Genomic DNA, 22,786 nt, shown 5'->3' on the forward strand with positions numbered 1-22,786 from the left:
ACATATTTCATAAAAAAAAATCATGTAAAAACACCGAAAACAAAGTAATTCTTAATTGACAATTAAAAGGAAAAAAAGTAAAAAAGACAAACTCACAAGATAGTATGTTTGGTAAAAAAAATTTATTTTTGGTTTTAAAATATTGTTTTTAAGAATAAATTTTTAAAAAAAAAAATGCAATTTTCTTGTGTTTTCAAAATCAAAAACACATTTGGTTACTTGAAAGAATAAAATAGTTTTCCAACAATAAAAAAATCTGTTTAGTAGATATGGTTGTATATTTTCGTTAACTATGACTCATTTGGTAGGATTATAATTACCACTTGCCAGCAATTAGAAAATGTCCAATGATGCTCAATGGCTTAGTCAATTTGGCTAGGTACATTTTAGCATATGGTGCTAACTTAACACATTACATTTGCAAACTCACATGTTAAGCAAAATGGGCATCCACTTTACCATTTGATAAACCATAAGCCTCTAGCTTCATATCAAATAAACTATAACCAAAGGTCAGATAAAAGTGATAAACCATAAGCTGCAATTCATCTTTTCAACGCTAAGGGAAATGGGTCTACTATTTGCAAACCCAATTCACGGCATTATCAAACTCACAGCTTCGTCGCCATTAGGCATCAACGCAAATACTGGCAAGGCAAACATATTAGTAGCAATTGTTTTGGAGCAAGAAAGCAAACAAGTTTACATTCTGATGCCACCAACAATAAATTGAAGCCCCTTGAAACTTATTACTGCTACCAGGAATAAAGGTGATCTTTTTCTCTGAGATCGTCAAGTTCCACGATGTGAAGTGCAAAGAAACAACCCATCACGTGAGAGAGAAAGAGATGAAAAAAATTTGTTGAAATTTCATGTTTTGTTGCCAATGGGGTTTGAAATAGGGCACAAGTTCATTCATTGTGGTTTCCAAATTACTTTCTCTGTGTTTTGTAGGAACTGGGAATAGAAAACAAGCAAAAACTTGTTTTGAATTTCCTCTGTATTTGTGAAAATAGAAAACTATTTTTGTTTTTTTTACTTGTTTTGGGTTACCAAACAAGGTTTGTGAGTTTGAAAATAGAAAACTAAGAAAAAAATTATTTTTTTCCACAAATGACATCCTACATAATGATGATCTATCGGGAACATACTATTACAACAAAATAAGAAAACATACTACAAGAACACAAAATGTATAGGCAACATAAACAAAATGAGAATGAATTCAGAGCACAGATGATACATAAGGAAATGCACCACAATAAAAAGGGTAGAAAAAACACAAACAATCAGGAAAAAAAGAGAGGCAAAACGATTACAAAACAAAACAAGAGAGCAATGAAAACTAGAGAAATGAGAAAAATGAACACGAAATCCTTACGGGCATTGCTGCATAGAATGGATGTAAAAGGAGTAATTGATATATATATATATATATATATATATATATATATATATATATTTAAAGAATGGGAAATACGAATATTGGGAGTACTACTATACCTTTACTATATAATCTTTACAAATTAGCTACATGACATTTTTTTTTAATAAAGATCACAGTCTTTTCAAATTTATGATATCTGTTCGACAATGATTACTCTTTCTAATTATGTCAAAATACTAATTGATTTTTAGAGTAGACAAGAGATTGAAGCCAAAAGTCGGAGCCTAACATAGTAACATGTAATTACTTAGTAGTATAATTTTTTTTATATCCATGAATTTTTTTTTTTTGACAGAAAAGATAGAAGAAAAAAAAAATCTCAATCATATGACATATGTGTGTCAAATTAGTTGTAAAGACTAAAGTGGATACCATTAATATTCTAGGAACCAAATTGAAAAATGAAGCAAAATAGAGGGAGAAAAAAATGGTGTTTGCCATCTGGACAAGCCCCCCTAAATATAGATTTTCTTTGCTATAGGCGTACACGGCTACATCTTCTTCTTAAAAACAAAAAACAAAAAAACAAAAAAGGTTATATTATAATTATGATATTATCCATTTTTTCTTTACAAATATCTATTTTTATTATTACTAGTATTTAACTTCATTAAAAAATTACTTTATCAAATCACACACGACACTTGAGACAGATACCATACACTCAGTTCATTAGAGGGGAAAAGAAACAATAAATTTGGCTCAAAACATTTTCCCAGTAAAATTAGTTAACATACAAAAACACATGAACGCAGCCAGCCAATCTTCTTGTTTTCCGTTTACTTTCTTAATTCGCGTGATCTCCAAGCTCAATACTGAACAGTACATAAAGAGAGAGACGCACCGGGAAACTGTTTCCTGAGAGAAAGAAAAACAAAATCCAAATCCAATTCCAAACCCAAAATTTTCCATGCCAAACCCTAAAAACATTTTCCCTCGTTTTCCTGCCGCCCAAACACCTCGCCCGTGAGAAAACCTCCACGGCTATACACGCATTTCGTGAACTCAAGCTGGTAGTGGCCGGTGATGGCGGAGGAGGAGGAATCGGAGATCAATGGAGGACTGGCCTCGATGGACTCCACGGAGTCACGTTGGGTGTTCCAGGACGAAGACGATTCTGAGATCGAGGATGACTATGACGAAGACGACGACGCTTCGCAGCGGACTGCGAACACGGCTGCCGCGTTGGATTCGGAGGATGAAGATGACAATGCCGAGCAGAGACTGATTCGCACTGGTCCACGCATCGACTCCTTCGATGTCGAGGCCCTCGAGGTCCCTGGCGCAGTCAGAAATGAATACGAGGTACTGAATTCTTAATTCCTTTTTGAAAATTTTGCGTTATGTGGAACTATCGTGAACCACTCTGTGTGAGTGTTTGATTTTTAAGTGTTTTTGTCATGGTTACTGTTTGGTTCATGAGAAATGTCTGATGAGATAAGTAAAGTTTGATTTTACTTTACTAGAGCTTAGTGTGTTGAACTCAATTTAAATGGAGTTTGGTATGTCTTAGCGATTTGCAAACGTGATTCTGTGATTTGAATGAATCTTTCTTAGCGTTATATGCACTTTAAGGTGGGACTGATATTTGGGATTTTAAGATTTGTCTAAATTATTACTCTATGGAAGAATAATGAGAAATAGCTAAGGAATTGGTACCATTATATTTTCAATTCCTCATTTTTTTTTTGTTGAAGATCATTATATGGGACTTGGATCGGGGCTTTTTGGTAACAGTTCAGAGGAATAAAATAATCCCATTATCATTGTGTTATTAGAATCCTGAGTAATGAGTGGGGATTAGTCTGTTCTGGGACTTGGTCCCAAAAAAAAAAAAAAAGCTCTAGAGTGAATAGTGAGTGACTCAGCTTTCATGTACTGAGTTGACCACTCTGTCTCATTTTATCTCATTCACCAATGGGGTGAGACCAAGTGGCAATTGCCGCTGAAGGGCTTGAATCAGGTTAGTGCCTCTGCAGAACCATGACTTGCACAGACCAATGAGGCTGCATTGCAATCTTGCTAGGAACTCTGGAACTAGAGTACACCTTCCAGGACATTCTTAGAGTATGTCTAAGTACGGGGCTTGGAACTCCAAGGAGCTCAGCTAGGGACCTGACCTTGATTTGGCTATTCTAGTGTAGCACTGACTGCTGAGCTTGTTGAAGGACTCGGTCATGTCTGCCTTGCAAAGATTCAATGATGGGGACTGATCGTCAACTTTGGACGTTTCCATTTGGTACTCTCTTATGATTAGGATGGCCCAATGGCTTCAGCCAACAAGAAAACGTTTGGGCTTGGAGCACCCAATTGCTGTGTCACCATGTCATAGCCATACCCTCACCTATACCTGTGCTTCCTAGGTGGTTTAAGGAACAATAAATGTGTATTTTTTTTATTTTAAATTTTTCTTATTTTTTGGAAGCCTATTAATATGGCTAGAGATGGTTGCCTATAGGGAAGGTGGATTGAGCAGAAACTGCTGAGTAATGATTTCCTACCTGTTTATGGACTCACTTTGCTGTTATTTTGTGTTATATCTTGTGTCCTTGGTCAGTAGCTTACAAAGAAATGGTAAGATTATATGTTCACACTCTAGATGATGTCACAAAATACTTGAGCGGTCTTTGAGGGAAGTGAGCTCTCTACTCTTGAGATTAAATCTCTCCTCCTTCATTCTTTACTGGATTGGAGTGTTGCTTCTACTTCTCTTCCCTCTTTTTATTTATTAGACATGTTTGAGCATTGTAATTTGATAGATTGATGTACTGCTACTTGATTACACCTCTGGTGCTCATGGGTATTTTCTTTTTGATCAATAAAATTTTCGTTACTTATTAACAAACACACACACACACACACACACACAAGATGTGGTGCATCTTCATTCAGTGGTTATGTTTTGTGGTATATATAAGTTAATGCCTTTTTTTACTTTTTTTGAATCTCTGAATCTTGCATCATTCAATGATAGGAGGCTTAATGTTTATTTTTGCATACAATTTCTTATACTCTATACTTCTCCTCTCTTGATGATTAATTAATTTTTTTAGTTGGAAGAAAATTTATATTTTTATTAGTGCAACCTTGCTTTGATCTTGTACTTTAGTGAAGGAGGAAAGGATTGATTATATAGCAGTTGATTTTTTTAAAAAAAGGGCCAGTGCTTATCTTCTTGGTTATGTAAATATAATTGCAGGACTATAGTATGGGAAGAAGAATTTCACTTGCTTTCCAGACCCTTGGGGTTGTCTTTGGTGATGTTGGAACAAGTCCATTATATACCTTCAGTGTGATGTTTAAAAAGGCACCTATTAATGGAGATGAAGATGTTATTGGAGCATTATCACTAGTCCTATACACCTTAATCTTGATCCCTCTGGTCAAGTACGTCCTGGTTGTCCTTTGGGCTAATGACGATGGTGAAGGTACGCTGAACGTTTTGAATTAAATCTTGAAGTTTAGGGTTCAAATCTTTCCTCCCCAATTGTAACTATCAAAAAAAAAAAAAAAAAACTTGGAAGTCGATTGGCTTGTGTGTGTGTGTGTGTGTGATTGTGAGTTGGGGGGTGGGGGGAGAAGTAAGTGGCTTTTTTTCCTTCCTCCCCTTTGCGTGTGCATTGGGATTCATGTAAATTTTGCATATAGATAATTATTTCAAAGGATCACTTAAATGCTGCAGGTGGTACTTTTGCTTTATACTCATTGATTTGTCGGCATGCTAAGGTTAGTCTTCTCCCGAATCAGCTTCCATCGGATGCCCGTATATCAAGCTTCAGGCTAAAGGTGCCATCTGCTGAGCTTGAGAGATCACTAAAAATCAAGGAAAGACTTGAGAATTCACAGGCTTTGAAAAAGCTTCTTCTGATGTTAGTGCTTGCTGGCACCTCTATGGTGATAGCTGATGGGGTTATTACACCAGCGATGTCAGGTCGTTACTGTATTCCTTCATGCTTCTTGTTGCTTCTGGGAGACTTTCTAATCCTATGATTAAAACAAAGAAAAAGCTGTTTTAGATGTATATTTTATGTAAGTCAGTTTTATTGTGTAAAGAATGGATCTACATAATTATCCATCAGTTTGGTTGTTTCCTTATGATCATTTATCATTGAATTATTGCAGTCACGTCAGCTGTTAGCGGCCTAAAAGTTGGAGTAGAAGCCATTGAGCAAGGTACTTCACCCTAAGTACACCCTTAGTGTACTTGGTTTCTGTTTTTTTAATAAATTTTTTTGTTACTTGTATAAAAAAAATTGAGCAAGTTAATATGACAACCTGTTATTCAGCTCTACACATTTTTAGTTGTGATTGTTTAATTTCCTGCTTTTTGATATATGGTTCTACTAATACTCTTATAAAAAAAGACATATATAGTTATACTAATACATGATCAAAAGTTTCTGGGGGTATTCTTCTTTATGATTAAATCAATTAAAATGTAATTGATCTCTTGGTCCTATTAGCTGGTGAATATTTAGGACTGTATGGTTATTGTAAACCTTTGTCATTGGTATTGTAGAAGAGAATATATATATATATATATATTTTACTTATTAAAAGGACTGTAGAAGAAAATTGAAATGTTTTTTGTTTTTAGAAAAGATTACAGTTCAATCCCTCAGTTGAAGTGTCAGTGCAATGTATAGATTTACAATTGTAGAGAACAATAGCCTATAAAAGGTGCTAAGAAGGTCACACATTGAAAGTAGACCACAATTGGGGAGCAGTGGGGTTCTATTCAAGCCTTCTGACTTATTACCTTTCTCTTTTTACTATCCCTAAAGCTGTGGCATCTAGATTGGAATGCATTTAGACCCTTCAGAGGAACTGTTTGATGTGGTGTATCTAGCGGGAACGAAATTCTAGAAGTTTTGAGGGTCGCGAACGGTTCATTCTTGAGTTTAAGTCGTTTTTCTTTTTTACTCTTCTCGAATGGTGTTTAGTTTTACCATATTTTTCTTGTCTTTTCCTTCCTATTTTGCTTGATTATTGTAATTTGGTTTCCTGATGTTTTTGCCTCTTTAGTAAATTTCCTATGAATGGGGCTGTGTTCTTCTCTAATACATTTTTTTCGTTACTTATCAAAAAAAAAAAAAATATCCCTTGGTGGCTTGGGATAAGGTCTACCTTCCGCGTGAGTTGGGTGGTTTGGGAATTTGGAATTTGGCGTCTTTTAATTAGGCCCTACTAGGGAAATGGCTTTTGAGGTATGACCATGAAACCACTCATCTGTGGCGAAGGGTCATAGCCATGAAATATAGGGAGGGAAAAGGGGTTCGTGCACTAGGGCTTGTAGTAGGGCTCATGGTTGTAGGTTATGGCGGAGTATTAGTGAAGGGTGGGATACTTTTGCTAAGCATATCTCTTTTGTGGTGGGGGATAGTTCTCGTATTCTTTTTTGGCATGATGAGTAGACTGGGGATGTTTCTTTTAAAATTCTTTATCCTCAGTTATTTCTGTACTCAGCCAATAAGGAGGCTTGTATTTCTGAAGTGTTAAGCCCTCAAGTGGGTGAAAATGACAGAGTGTGGAGTTTAAGATTTTATAGGGAATTCAATGATTGGAAGTTAGCGGCTTCCTACTCCGTACTTCATTTCATCTAATCCTGAATTCCAAGGGGTGGAGGGTGTGACAGGCTTTGTTAGGATCTCAATGAAAGTGGGACGTTCGATGTTCGGTCTTTTTATCATAAGATACGAAATGTGCACAAGTGAAATGGTCCCTATTAGGGAGGTGCGTAATTTTCTGTCTTTGGCCAATATCCTTCAGTGCAGGGTGGGCAGTTTGCTTATGATTTACTTGGGTATGCCATTGGGAACTTTGTACAAAACAGCTTCTATTTGGAATCCGATCCTTGAGAGGATGGTAAAGAAGCTTTTAGGCTGGAAGTGGGTTTATTTGTCAAAGGGTGGTAAGACTCACCTTGCTGAAGAGTACTCTTTCAAGCCTTCCGACTTATTACCTTTCTCTTTTTACTATCCCTAAAGCGGTGGCGACTAGATTGGAATGCATTCAAAGGAACTTCTTGTGGGGTTCATCAGTCAAGTGTTTCAAATATCCTTTGGTGTGGCCTGGGAAAAGGTTTGTTTACTGCGTGAGTTGGGTGGTTTAGGAGTTTGGAAGTTGGCGCCTTTTAATCAGGTTCTATTAGGAAAATGGCTTTGGAGGTTTGGCCATGAAACCTCGCATCTGTGGCGAAGGGTCATTGGCATGAAATATGGGGAGGGAAAAGGGGGTTGGTGCACTCGAGCTTGCAGTAGGGCTCATGGTTGTGGGTTATGGCGGAGTATTAGTGAAGGTTGGGATACTTTCGCTAAGCATTTCTCTTTTGTGGTGGAGGATGGTTCTCGCATTCTTTTTTGGCATGATAAGTGGACTAGGGATGTTCCTCTTAAAATTCTTTATCCTTGATTATTTTTGTGTTCTACTAATAAGGAGGCTTGCATTTCTGATGTGTTAAGCCCTCTAGTGGGTGATAATGACAGAGTGTGGAGTTTAAGATTTCATAGGGAATTCAATGATTGGGAAATGGCGGCTTCCTACTCCCTTCTTCATTTCATCCAAACCTGAATTCCTAGGGGTGGAGGGTGTGACAGACTTTGTTGGGATCTTAATGGCAGTGGGAAGTTTAATACTCAGTCCTTTTATCATAAGATTCAAAACGCAGCTCCTTCCACTTTCCCTTGGAAAGGAATTTGGAAAGTTAAGGTTCCTAAGAGGGTGGCTTTTTTATGTGGACAGCAGCCCATGGTCAGATCCTAACTTTGGATAATCTTATGCTTCGTGGTTGCCCTTTGGCGAATCATTGTTGTTTGTACTGTTGCAATACGGAATCTATGGATCATCTGTTACTTTTTTGTCCTATACTTCATACTTTGTGGATGTATATGCTTCGGTTGTTTGGGATTGATTGGATCATGCCAGGTTCAGTTGTGGACTTATTATTTTGTTGGTATCATTGGCTTGGGAAGCATAGCTCTGATATTTGGGATTTGGTTTCAGGCTGCTTAATGTGGATTATTTGGACTGAACGGAATCGGCAGTCTATTGAGGATGAGGGGAAAATTGTGATTCAGTTATTAGAGTTGTGCCAGCGGACCCTCTTTAATTGGTCTCATTGTTGGAGTTTCTCGAATTGTTCTACCCTTTTGGATTTTCTTACATCTTTAAGAATAGATTAGGGGCTGCTTATGTCTTTGTGTTCCTTTTTCCTTTGTTCATTACCGTGAACTCTTTGTGTTTCTCTTGCTATTCTTTTATTAATAATATTCTCTTTTTATAAAAAATAAAAAAAAATTCGCTTCTTACTTATCAAAAAAAAGAAAAAAAAGAATACGGAGCTCTTAGAGAGTACACAACACACTTACGACTGCCCTTTTAAATTTGTCTATATATCAATCAGTTTCTGACTATACTAGATAGATCAAACCTTTTAGGTTAAGGGATACTTCTCCATTCCACTTTCCCAAAATATTGAATTTGCGGAGCTAATGATCAGTAGGCCAAATTGTATTGCCTACTCCCATTAATAAGTGTGAAGACCTTATGGGGACTATTTGGAGAGAGAAATAATTGCACATTTAACAACATTGAGTTGCCAACTATTGAGATGAAACTCTCGTTTTTACAAACTTTGTATGAGTGGTCTTATGCATTTGGCAAGGTCTCATCTTCTTCCCTTCTAACTTTCTTTGACTATATTCATTTGTATTTCTTTAGAGAATTCCTCCTTGTACTTCTTGCATACTTAGATTCCTTTGCTATCAATAAAAATTTTTAAAATAAAAAAAGTGAAGAGTGAGGTTATGAATTCAATCCATATCAGCATGTTAGTTATTTTCACTTATGAAAATTTTTGAAGTGATATATAGGGTAGGGAATTTTTTTAGCGACATTTAATTGTGAATGTTTGTTGTTTTTTGTTCAAGAAGAGTGGGCAGACTGCTGGTCACTTATTCATTGGGAGTTTGGTAGCATACTTTGGTCGATGATTTTCAGTCTCTTCAGGATTTGGTTAGTAATGCCTAGTGGTGTGATTGGTTCACTAGCTTGTAAGCATGGTCGCTTTGGTAAATATTGTAGCATAGGCATTTGGAATGCAATTCCTCATTTCCTTATGTGGTGCAGTTGGAAGAAAAGGAATGCTTGGTGTTTTGAAGAACATGAAAGCTTAGTGTTAGATGTGAATTCCAAACTTCTTAGGAGGGCTGCGGTAGGTTGACGGCTAGTGTAAAATTTAGTCACTCTGTTATGAATGGATCCATTATAGATACTCGTTGGAGTGTCCCCTACTAGTGACATATTGCTTTGGACCTTGGATGCAGTAAAAGTGGGTAAGAGTTAGCTAGGCTGTTTCCCATAAGCGACATGCTACATCGGCGCATAGGTGTGGTGAAAAATAGGCAAGACTTCCCGCACTTTGTTGGATGGGTATGGATAAAGAAGTTAGTCCAAGAAAATAGGATTCTTATAGGTATTTGGAATATAGAGTCTTTAACTAGGAAATTCATGACTTCAAATAGAATCGAATGTTGGGAAAGTGAATATATCATTAATGTTAAATATAGGATTCGTATAGGTACTTCCCGCACTTTATTTTTTCATATAATGTTAAATATATCAATTTAAGAGCAATAAAGGATAACTAGTCTCATCACACCCGCTTCGTGCGTGCGATGAAACTTTTTTTTTTAGTGGTCCTATTTTGTAGAAAAAAACTGTATTTAATTATTTTATATATATATATATATATGATTTTTATTTTAAAAATCTAATTTATAAGTGAATAAATCAATTTAAAAATTTATAGGAGAGTGGTCCTATTTTTAAGGCAATATTTTAGTGGGAGTTGGAGTTGCATTTTTACCGGATTGTCCTTTAATTTTGTCTCTACTTAAACATAAGACTGTAGGGGCATCTTTGAACTAAAAAAATGAGTTTTACCGGATTGTCCTTTAGTTTTGTCTCTATTTAAACATAAGACTGTAGGGGCATTTTTGAACTAAAAAAATAGGAATCCAAACAGGAGAACCCCCTTAAATAGTAGTATAGATAAAGTGAATACATGACTAATAAATGATGTTTAGAAATCAGAATAAAACTTTTATTACTCATCAAAAAAAAAAAAAAATGATGTTTAGAAATTATAATACAAACCAAAGAATAAGATCTAAAAGAGTAAATAAAAGATAACTTGATAAGTGTTCAAGATTAAAACTAGAAAGAAATAATAGATAAGTGTCACTCTCGTGTCTGGTAATATACAGTTGGGACACAGGTGCAGAAGTGTCCTAGGCATGTCCCGTGTACGACATGGATACGACACCCCAAATGAAGTGTTCGTGCTTTCTAGCTTGTATGTTTTCTTGTACATGGCTTGCATCCCTTCGCCCTCTTCAATGAAATTTTTTACTTAAAAAAAATAGGGTAGGGAATTTTTCTTCCTTTTATTTCTTTCTGTTGGAAGCCATTGGTTGTATGGGCTATATGCAATGGGAGGTGGCTCTTTTTGATCTTGAAAACCTCCCTCCCTTGGTGAAGGCAGGATTTGATGCTAGGTCCATTATCTAATGACTTAGAATCTATATTGAGCCAACTGATACTCATTTCTTTCTAATTTTCTTTTTACTTGTGCATATATTGAGCATGCTTATTACATTGAAAATTTTAATATCTTATTGAGGAAACTAGTCATGTTTTAAGTAATAAATTTTATTTTTGTGTGCAGATGAAGTGAGGATGATTTCAGTTGCTTTTCTTGTGATTTTGTTCAGCGTACAGAAGTTTGGGACAAGTAAAGTGGGACTTGTTGTTGGCCCTGCTTTATTTATTTGGTTTTGTTGTCTTGCGGGCTTTGGGATTTACAACCTTGTTAAATATGACACTAGTGTCTTGAAAGCATTTAATCCTGTTCATATCTATTACTTCTTTAAGAGGAACACAACTAAGGCATGGTACTGTCTTGGGGGTTGTCTCTTGTGTGCAACAGGTAATTCTTCAGTTTGGGAATATTGGATTCACTAATGCAAATGCTTGCTTTTCTTTCCTTGTAATAATGTTCAGAAATTTGATTAAACTTGTGATTTTGGTTTTCTCCTTTCAGTGATAACATATGAATAATTTTATTGCTCTTTATTGTCCTAATAGTTATATGTTAGATTAAGGATTAGATAGAATTCATGCTGGCCAAATCCAAATTAATTTTCTTTATTACCTTTAGGTTGAATAATTTATTAAACTGAAAAAGTTGATTCTAAAGGGTTTATAAGAGATTAACGGGTTGCAGTTTAAGGGATTTAACTGTTGTTGCTGGATTGGGTGGCATTTGACAACTGAAATAGATAAATTTATGAGTGAAGGTGATGCAGGCAGTGGAAGTCAATCTCAGTTTTATTTTATTTATTTTTAATTGCCAAGGGCATTTTGTAATTTCCTTATTTCGGGACATAGGCTGTGCTAATGGTCCATTAGGTCTTATATTGAGTTTTATTTGAGTATAGTTATTTAGTTTGGGCTTAGTAGTAAATCCCAAGGAGTCTAAGCCCAAGTCTTATTAGGGTTTTAAGAAGTCTAAGTTCTACTAGGAATAGGCATTATTTTTCTATTTAATGGGATGTAATGCTTTCATTTGAATGAATAAAAAAATATTGTAAACTATGTAATGAAAGTTGGGTCCTAGAAGTCGTGGTTGCGCTAAATGGCTACCTTCTCTCTATGACAAGTGTCTTCACTCATTAAATATTAAGATGGTTTTTTATTTTTATTATTTTATTATTATTTTTTAAAGATAATATTAGGATAGTTTATCCTAAATTAAACTCTATCACCAACAATTTATTCTGTGTAAAATTCTATTATCTAAGTTTCAGGAAATTTAAATTAAACTCCAATATTTATACACTAAACATCGTACTTGTGCTAAGTGTCTTAATGTATGTATGTATTAAATGTCTTAAAATTTATGTGGTTTAATCATGTTGATCATTAATTGTTTAGATATGTAGTATACTTTTTAAGTAAAACTTTATTAAAATGTTATTATATAAAAAAACTTTATTAAATTGTCTAGTGGTTCACTAATTCTTAATATAATTTCAATTTATTTACCTATAATTTTAAATAAGCTGTCCCCTAACGTATTGGCAAGGCAGGTTTGGTCGTCATTGAAATGGTTATATTTGGTTAATTGTTCCCTATTGCTTAATGTGGTGTCTTTGGAGAGAGAGAAATAGTAGGTGTTTTGAAGATAATGAGAGATCCATACCAGACCTTAAGTTATTTTTCTTTAGAACTTTATTGGATTGGTTGGTTGCTATGCAAAACCAATCATTCCCTTCTTTTATTGATTTCCTTGATTCTTTTAATTTTTGTACTTGAATTGTTGACCCCTTGTGCACTCCCTATGTGCTAGGGTGTTTCTTTTTTTATATCAATAAAACTTATTGCTTTTCCAAAAAAGAAAAAAAATCCCTAAACCACCCATCCATCAAAAAGCTCCAAATGAACTCAAACAGTCCCATTACTGTTCATGGGTTACTGTTCAATGTTCATAGCCTTGGAACAACATCCCAGATCGTGGGTTTTCTCCTTTGTTTTTCCCCAATTTCTATTATTCTTTTTTCCCTTTTTTTTTATGAGTATTATTCTTTTATCCCATTAAAAACCTTATAACCCTTATTATTTTTTAGCATTTCTCCCACCAAAACCTAACCCTAATCCTCAAAATATCATTGCTGCCCAGATCTGGTCCAAGGATTCTAAGTCAGATTTTGCTTTGTTCACCCTTGTCCGATGTCAGAACTCAGACGGCTGATTAGATTTGTCATGCATGTTTTAAATGCATTTTTGAATCATATCATATTGTGATTTTTGGGAAGGTAGACAGGTCTTAGTAGTCTGATTTGGGATTGATTGGTATCCTGCCAGAAATCAATTTTGTGGTGGAGTTTGGCTTGTGAATGAGGGTTTAGAATGGTAGAGAAAGGTTTAGAGTTTGTACTTTAACTAAGGTTGGAAAAGATGAATCTTGGTGTATGAAAGAAGCTGGAAAGTGAGAATTTTACATACCTATGGCAGGTGTTTAAAACTGCTCCCTCATGTAACGCCTCACTTATTGGGAATTTTTTGGTCTCTTATCCAATTTTTATCATTTGGTCATAGTTTTGTCATAGGAGATGCTATTCGGGTATTTCAATTTGGAGAAAGGTTTTTGGAATAATATTCATCACATTTGTTCAACAGGCACATGCATTAAAAGGAATAATGAGTTAGTCATATCAACTAGTTTGGTTTAGGCAAGACATGGAATTTGTACTCATCTAAATTTCTTCCACATTTGTAACAATGAGATATACAATAGATTCATCACTGATGTTGCAACAGAACCAGGGATCATGCCTTATGTCTTGTAAGAACAAATTTGGAGGCATGAATTATGGATATGTTTCATCATTTATTAGCAATTAATGGAGTGAAATATTGATGGAATTAGTAAACAATCTTGTTAAGTCTTTGGAAGTGTGTTTATGTTTATGTTTTTTTCTTTTTTAGTTCAATTTTACACTCAAACACTTGCATATTACCAGGTTTTAAAATTATTATTTTAAAAAAAATAAGTAATAAAGTTTTATTAATTTCAAAAATCACTTTATGCTCACGATGATGAACACAAAGTGATTATAAAATTACAGAAGTTAGTAGGAAAAAGAAAGAGTCTTGGAACTCTAACAAAGAATTACAATGAGTAAAACCCCACACTCTAGACCAATAAAATAACATTTGAATTAGCATGGAGTGCAATTCCTCTTTGAGTGCACTCAATATTCTCAAAGGTGCGATTATTATGTTCCTTCCACATGATCCACATCAAACATGACAGGACAATATTCCCAATGTCTGATGAGCGTTTCCTGAATCAATTCCTCCAACCAAACAATAAAGCTGCTACTGTCAATGGCAACACCCATTAAATCCCAAGCATATTACTAGGTTAATTACAATGGTTTAACATGCATATTACTAGGTTAATTACAATTTTGTCCTAAACACTAATAACACTACTTTCCACTCGTTCTTGAATAAGATGACAATCCACCTTTATATTCCTAGTTTGCTCATGAAAAAAAGGATTAGAAGCGATATGAATTGCTATAATTGTTGGACTACAGACCTCACTGGGAACGTTTTGGAGTTGTGATGACAACTAGGTCTGGTCGTTACAGTCAGATGGTGGCTTCAGATGATGTTGGTTGGAGTTGCAATGGTGGCTGAATGAGTGATGGTGACTAGGTTTTGGTTGCTCAGTATGGTTTCAAAGTATTGGTGGCTTAGTTTTGGGTTTTCTGAGTATAGTTGTGGACACCAGACTTAAGAGATGTGATTAGTGTGGTTGATGGCAATGGGTGACTCAGGAGGTGGTGGCAGAAGGTTTTTGTTTATTATTATTATTTATTTTATGGCCTTGATGCCATTTCAAGTCTTGGGAAGGTTGTTTTTGGGGTTTTTTTTTTTTAAAAAAAAAATTTTAATTTAAATTTTTTCTAAATTGAACTAGCTCTCACAAATGTGCATATTAGTTATAGACTAAAGTACACTCTTGGCCCTTAAATTTTGGGTTTGTTTTTGTTTTGGCCTTTTATGTTTCAAACTTTTCACTTTGGCCTTCATATTTGATTTAGTTTTTGTTTGGCCTTTTACATTTCAAAATTTTCTTTTTCATGAAGGGCTAAAATGAAAACAACCCCAAACTTTGAGTGCCAAAAGTGTACTTTAGTCTTATTTATTTGAGGTGATTGCAATGATATTATATATTTGCCCCAAAGGCTAACGTACACTCATAAGAAATCTAAATTAATATAAATAATTTTTGTGCTTTTAAAAATGCGAAAATGCAATTTGACATCAATGGTTATTATATTTTTTTTATTATTGTCTTGACCGTTTTAATATTACTGATGACGAATTTTGTTTCAGGTTCCGAAGCAATGTTTGCAGATCTTTGCTACTTTTCTGTGCGATCAGTTCAGGTAAAGAAGCAAGAGATTCAGTTACTGGATCATATATCTTACATGTTTCTTTAATAGTGATAGCATTTTTGGTGTTCTTTTCTGTTACTGTTATTGCCGATTAGATTAGCTACATTTCTAATTTACTTGATAATGGTTGTTTGCAGCTTACATTTGTATTTCTTGTTCTGCCTTGCCTTCTTTTGGGTTATTTGGGTCAAGCTGCGTATCTTATGGAAAACCCAACTCTTGCTGAGCAAGCTTTCTTTTCTTCTATTCCTAGTAAGCCTCACCATTTATCTCAACTAGTATGCAAGTAATACGGTCTATAAAATTCTTTATATATTGTTTGCAGGACCTACTTGTAATACTTGGTTTATTTATTTTTACGTACTAGAATATTCTGTTTTGCTATTAGGAATGCTTACACTGTAAAACAAAAATTTCTGTGTGTAGGTGGTGCTTTCTGGCCAGTCTTCATCGTTGCTAATGTCGCTGCATTAATTGCCAGTCGGGCAATGACAACGGCCACATTTTCTTGCATAAAACAATCAACAGCACTTGGCTGTTTCCCTCGTCTTAAAATCATTCATACTTCTCGGAAGTTCATGGGCCAGATTTATATTCCTGTCATAAACTGGTTTTTGTTGGCAGTTTGCCTGGTGTTTGTCTGCTGTATAACTAGCGTTGATGAGATCGGAAATGCGTATGGTAATAATTCTTCCTTGCCTTTTTATCCCCATTATTATTGTAAATTTTGTTTTTCATCTTCTATTCACTTTTGTTGTGTGGTTGAATTCTGGGCTTTATTTTCCTTGTAGGCTTCTGCTTATAACTGTCTAGTTTATGTTGAAACCGAAGAAATGATTCTTCCTTGCCTTTTTTCCCCCTGTTATCATTTAAATTTTGTTTTTCATCTTCTGTTCATTTTTGTTGTGATGAAATCTGCCTTTATTTTCCTTGTATGTTTCTGCTTATAACTGTCTAGTTTCTGTTGAAACTGAAGAAATGCTTTGCACCCACTGATATAGTAGTGTTTACCCCCCACTCTCCTTGAGTTTATGTGAAGCAGACAGCCTAAACAATTTTTTTCCCTGAATGGGTGCTTTAGGGAGCACTATATGTGCAGCAATGGATAGACTTGATCCCTTCTTTTGTATTCAATTTTTCATTGGCTTGAAAATATTGGTGTTAGACTTGGCAGTTTGCTTGCTCTTGTTTAGTTTTTGGAATTCACAGCATTCTTACAACAAATCCTTCCTACATTATACTGTATTACTTTGGAACTGCAGTCCTTTCATTCTGTTTCCTATAGTATTTTGAGGGATCCAAAATGGAGTTGTTACAAAACAATAGAGGACTACTGTTTAAATATGATTTTACCTATCTAATTTTTTTTTTTTTTTGATAAGTAACATAAAAACTTTATTAAAACTCAGCCCAGTACATAGGAAATGTACGAAAAAGGCATAAACATCAAGAAACCAAGGTACAATGATCAATCAACACAGGAAGGGAGAAACAAGAAAAAGATGGTAGAACAAAACACCATTCGAGAAGAGTAAAAAAGAAAAAAGACTTAAACTCAAGAATGGACCGTTCTCGATCCTCAAAACTTCTAGAATTCCGTTCCCACCAGATACACCACATCAAGCAATGCGGCACAAACCTCCAAATAACTATATTATGATGCCGCCTGAAATTGCATGACCAACAATCCAACAAATTCACTACCCTTTGCGGCATCACCCAGCAAATACCAAATATGCAAAAGATCGTACTCCACATCTCAAAAGCTATGGGATAGTGGAGGAGATGATCTACAAATTCCCCACACCTTTTGCACATAAAACACCACTCAAGAACAACAAGATGCCTCTTCCAAAGATTATCTATAGTTAGAATCTTGCCTAAAGCCGCGGTCCAAGAGAAGAAAGCTACCCGAGGAGGAATCTTCGATTGCCGCACCATTTTCCAACAAACCTAAAGATATTTGCATTCAAATGCCATAAAATTAAATGTGAATGCTATATAAATTGTTTCCATGTGAAATTTAACATACACATTTTCTGCCTTTTTCTGTAGGCGTTGGTGCTCGATCTGGCAGTATGCCTTGCATTCATTTTTTGAAGTCCCCCTTCACTTTTTTTAGACAAATCTTTTTTTTATTTTTTATTTTTTATAGCACTTTTATTATCATAGAAGAATTTCTATTCTGTTTTCTATCATTTTGAGGAATGAAGTCATAGCAGAATACAAGTGGATTCTTCTCTATTTGATGACTTTTTCCAGTGCATGTAAAGATTCTCTCATACCAAAAATAAAAAAGGTGCCATAGAACTTAAACATTATGAATTTTATGTACATTGCAGTGGCTAGTGGTTCCTCAATCCCATTTAATAATAAAGGAATAGTTGTTTCCACTAGTCATTTTCCCTTCAAATGAAGTTTGTTGGAAAGCGGGGATAGAGAATAAGAGCTCTAGGAAAATAGGGAGGAAAGGTTTTTGAAGTATGAATGATAGCGTTGTATATTGGATAGGAATCAATTGGATCTACCAATTTTTGCTTTAATTGATCTTAGTATTACTTCCTCTGTGGTGACTTAGACAAGCTTTTATTTATTTATTCTGATCTCAATTCTTGTTTACAGGCATTGCTGAGTTGGGAGTAATGATGATGACAACGATTTTAGTAACCATTGTTATGCTTCTTATATGGCAGATAAACATTGTCATTGTGCTGTGTTTTTTGGTATTTTTTTTGGGGTTGGAATTGACTTTTTTCTCATCAGTTTTATGGAGTGTACCAGATGGAAGTTGGATAATATTGGTTTTTGCTGTAATAATGTTTTTGATAATGTATATCTGGAATTATGGAAGCAAGCTGAAGTATGAAACTGAAGTAAAGCAAAAGCTATCAATGGATTTGATGCGGGAATTGGGTTCTGATCTTGGGACAATGAGAGCTCCTGGCATTGGTTTACTATATAATGAGCTGGTGAAGGGAATACCAGCAATATTTGGCCATTTTCTGACAACTCTCCCGGCAATCCACTCTATGATAATATTTGTCTGTATAAAGTATGTTCCAGTTCCTGTAGTGCCTCAGAGTGAAAGGTTCCTTTTCCGGCGTGTCTGCCCAAAAAGCTACCACATATTTCGTTGCATTGCCAGGTAAACTGCCAGATTCTTGTAAGCCGGTCTTCTTTAGATCTTTGTACATGTACTATCAAACCTATTGGCTTTCGCATAAAAGGTGAAGCCAAATGTTTGAGTCATCCATGGGAAATTAACTACCTTTAATTGAGAATTACCCTTTTAACATTCCATTTACTACCAATTGAGCACTTCACCAAAAATGCCAAATAAACTTCCTTTTAATTCCTAAGAGTAATGAGGTTGAATCTTAACATTGTTATCATGTAATGCTTTTCGTTTGATATATATATCGGTTTGTATTTGTTTTTTGTGTTAACTTACTCTGTAACCTTACAACTGAAATTCGTTACTTTAACAGGTACGGCTATAAAGATGTTCGCAAAGAAAATCACCAGACATTTGAGCAGCTGCTGATTGAGAGTCTTGAGAAGTTCATCCGCCGTGAAGCTCAGGAACGATCATTGGAGAGTGATGGGGACGGTGATACAGATTCTGAGGATTTATCTGGCTCAAGGGTTCTTATAGCTCCCAATGGGAGTGTCTATTCACTTGGTGTTCCTCTCCTGTCAGAGTTCAGGGACACAAGCAAGCCCATTTTGGAAGCAAGCACGTCAGAGGAGGTGAGGCCAGTGCTGCCTCCGGCAGACCCAGCAATGTCTGATACAGAGCATAGTCTTGAGAGAGAGCTGTCTTTTATTCGCAAGGCTAAAGAATCTGGGGTAGTTTATCTTCTTGGTCATGGAGATATTAGAGCGAGGAAAGATTCCTGGTTTATTAAGAAACTAGTCATAAATTACTTTTATGCTTTCTTGAGAAAGAACTGCAGAAGGGGGATTGCAAATTTGAGTGTGCCCCACTCAAATCTAATGCAGGTTGGCATGACATACATGGTATGAAGGTGGGTTTTGCTACTAATAAGGAAAATTTCAATTAAATTGACGACAAAGGTTGACACAGACGATTGAGATTCAAAAAGGGTTTTCTGGCATGCTCTGCTGTTGATGCAAGTCACATTTTTGAATGCGCGCAAATTTTTTGTGACTATACCTGGCTATTTGTATCCACCAATCTAGAAACATTTTATCTCATTAATCGGAAAATTTTTGTATTATTTCCTTTTGGGTTGCCTTGTATTGATTTTGAGTTATGCATATAAAAAAAAAAAAAAAAAAAATCTACTCTTGTAATTACAATCTCAAAGATACGTGAATGTGATTCACCATGACATAATTCCACCTGGAATGGTTTGACCTCAAATGACTTTGGACTGGCATGGTTAAACGCCTCCTGACAACTCTTTAGGCATGAGAGAAGTTCATAGATTTACTTCACTTAATTCTCTCTCACTCTCTTACTCTCTCTCCAAGCTAAAAGGGAGTTGGGTGATGCAGGAGCATCCAGTAGCCTCGTTTTAATTGCATCAGCTGTGCAAAGTAGCAACGGCTAGTTTACAGCCGCAGCCTTGCCTATTGAAGTCTAAGTCTTGCAGCGGCCAGCCAATGACTAAATAAGAAGGTTAGCTAAAGTGTCCAAGCTGTTACCAAGGCTTGTGGAAACAGCTGGAAGGAGCAGGGAGAGTTGGAAGTCTCAGATGTAACAGATTCAATGTAATAGGTAGATAGTTAGACTTGTTGCCAAACACTAGGGTAAAGGTAGTTATGGTGCTGTAGCTAATAAGATCTTGGAATCAGTTAGGTTGTTAATTGGTTAGTTTTAGTCTAGATCACAAGTGGATAAGATTAGTTGAGCCAATCAAGTGCCTGTAATAGGTTGGCTTCGAATTGTAATAAGTTTTGTTTGTTAATTAATATACTTAGCCTTGAGTGCTATTTTGAGAATTTAGTGTTCTTTGCAAAGGTGCTATCCGCCTATAAGTTCCTCTAAGCAAGTCACATTCTTTTTCTTCAACTAGGCCTAAGTAGCCACCCTACTGAGTCTTCATCATTGAGGGGATGGACACCTGGACACATGCCCCATACAAGGGGATGTACCAGTTGGCCTACGGGCCATAAGTAATCTTTCTCTGTTGGTCATTTTAAATAGTCAAATATGACGTTATACTTTTCTGAGACTTAGACATCTCCAATTACAATTAAAAAGAGGCAAGTTTTTTTTAAGAAATGTTGCTGAATGATAAGCTCTATATCATCTCCATGGAATGGTAAGTCTATTTGGATTGAAAGTCAAGAAATACTTACTAAACCTCAAATCACCGAACTTAACAATATTGCGTTTTCGCATCCTGACAATAAGTACTTCATATTTAGAATATCCATGGCTTTAGCTCCACCCTTTTTCTTGGTAAGCACCTTGGGTTTCCCCTTAAGCATCCTGGATCTTTATCTCAAGATTATAACTTCATCTTTGATAGGGTGAAGCAAAAGCTTTCGGGGTGGAAGGCCAATCTGCTCTCTTTGGCTAGCCGAGCTGTCTTGATTCAAGCTTCTTTAGCTACTATGCCCTCCTACATTATGCAATGCTCCCACCTTCCTGGCAGAATCTTGAAGGGGTTGGATAGGGTAAATCGAAATTTCTTATGGGGGTCATCTGACACTGTTAGAAGAATTCATTGGGTTGGTTGGGATAGCTTCACAAAACTAAAGGAGGAAGGGGGGCTTGGGTTGTAGTCAGCTAAGGGCAGGAATGTTGCCCCCCTTTCTAAGCTAAATTGGAGATTCAATATAGAGAGAGAAGCTCCTTGGGCCCAAGTGTTGAAGAAAAAGTATTGTAGCTCTAGGAGAAGTAGTGCCTCTAATGCCAATAAGCTTCCTTTTTGTTTGGACTGCAATGAAAAAAGGTATGGATACTTTTAATAGGGGTAGGTGGCTGGTTGGTAGGGACAATGGGCTGAGTGTTTGGAATAGCAATTAGGCCCAAAGAGGCCCTCTTAGGAAACTCATTCAAGGTCTCATTACTCAGGAAGCAAACTCCTTGGAGATTAAGGACTTCATGTTGGACACGGGTTGGAATTGGGGGAAAATTCCCTTTGAATTTCCTCAAGAGATTAAGATGATGATTCAAGCCACTCCCACTGCCTTCACGAGTAGAGGCGTTGATAAATTGGCTTGGGCAGGATCTTCTAAAGGCACTTTTGAGCTAAAGAGTGCTTACAAGATTGCTATGGGTCTTATGAAAGCTTCCCTTTTTCGGCCAAATGGATCTGGAAAGCAGACATGCTTCCAAGAATCAAGACTCTCTTATGGTTGTGTGCTCATAATAGTATTGGGGCCAAGATGTGCCTTGAGAAAAGAGGGGTAGTTAATGATAAAATTTGTCCTAGTTGTCAAAAAGGTTTGGAAACTATTCTGCATGCTCTCCGTGATTGTCCTCATATCAAGCATGTTTGGAATCAGCTGGGCATTACATCCATGAATCATGGTTTTTGGAGAAGTGATTTGCAGGCTTGGCTATCTATTAATGGTAGAAATAATTGTTCATTGCTTGCTGCCAATCCCCCATGGAGGATTATGTTTCCTTTTGCTGTGTGGAATATATGAAAAAATAGAAATAATTTTGTTTTCAGCAATAAGAGTAGCAATCCGAAGCTGGCTGGGGTTATTTTGAACCAAGCTTTGGAGTTTATCCACTGCATGTCATCTCCAAGAGTTCTAACGCAAAAGGTAATGAGAAGCTTTTGTTGAGAGAAGTCGCCTGAAGGATGGCTGAAGCTTAACACAGATGGTTCGACAGAGGGAGGTAGCGGGTTGGCTTGCTGTGGGGGGGTTATTAAAGATGCTAATAGGCATTGGATTAGCGGTTTCAGCAGGAGGATTGACACCACCAACAGTTTTGCAGCTGAGTTGTGTGGCTTGAGGGAGGGCCTTTTGCTTTGTAGAAGTTTGAATATAGCAACCCTTGTGATTGGGCTTGATGCTAAGTCCATTGTAAATGTCCTAAATAATCCTTCCTATGCTAATAATTTTATTTCTCCTATTTTGGACTATTGCAGATTTTTGGTTTCTCTCATGCATCAGATTCAAATCAAGCATTGTTTCCGCCAAGCTAACTGTTGTGCTGATAGACTTACTAGGATTGGCTTCAGCCAGGCTTCTGAATTTTCTTTATTTGATAGTCCGCTTGTAGACATAATTGATGTGTATGAGGATGACCTCAATGGGTTGTATTTTAGCAGATATGTCCTGAACCTCTTGTTTCCTTTTAGTTTTGTTTAATGAA

General features: G+C 36.0%; 1 protein-coding gene across 1 annotated transcript; it reads left to right on the forward strand.

Moving 5' to 3' along the window:
• The first annotated feature begins 2,080 nt into the window (after positions 1–2,080).
• Positions 2,081–19,797, forward strand: LOC142642792 (potassium transporter 7). Its single transcript, XM_075817218.1, has 10 exons — positions 2,081–2,752; positions 4,647–4,875; positions 5,130–5,378; positions 5,570–5,620; positions 11,175–11,435; positions 15,419–15,471; positions 15,618–15,732; positions 15,907–16,161; positions 18,103–18,625; positions 18,969–19,797. Exons 1-10 carry the CDS (start codon positions 2,474–2,476, stop codon positions 19,504–19,506), a joined length of 2,553 nt encoding a protein of 850 aa, XP_075673333.1. The 5' UTR covers positions 2,081–2,473; the 3' UTR covers positions 19,507–19,797.
• Positions 19,798–22,786: the final 2,989 nt, after the last annotated feature.

Source organism: Castanea sativa, chromosome 7, assembly GCF_040712315.1.
Source record: "Castanea sativa cultivar Marrone di Chiusa Pesio chromosome 7, ASM4071231v1".
Classification (NCBI taxonomy): domain Eukaryota; kingdom Viridiplantae; phylum Streptophyta; class Magnoliopsida; order Fagales; family Fagaceae; genus Castanea; species Castanea sativa.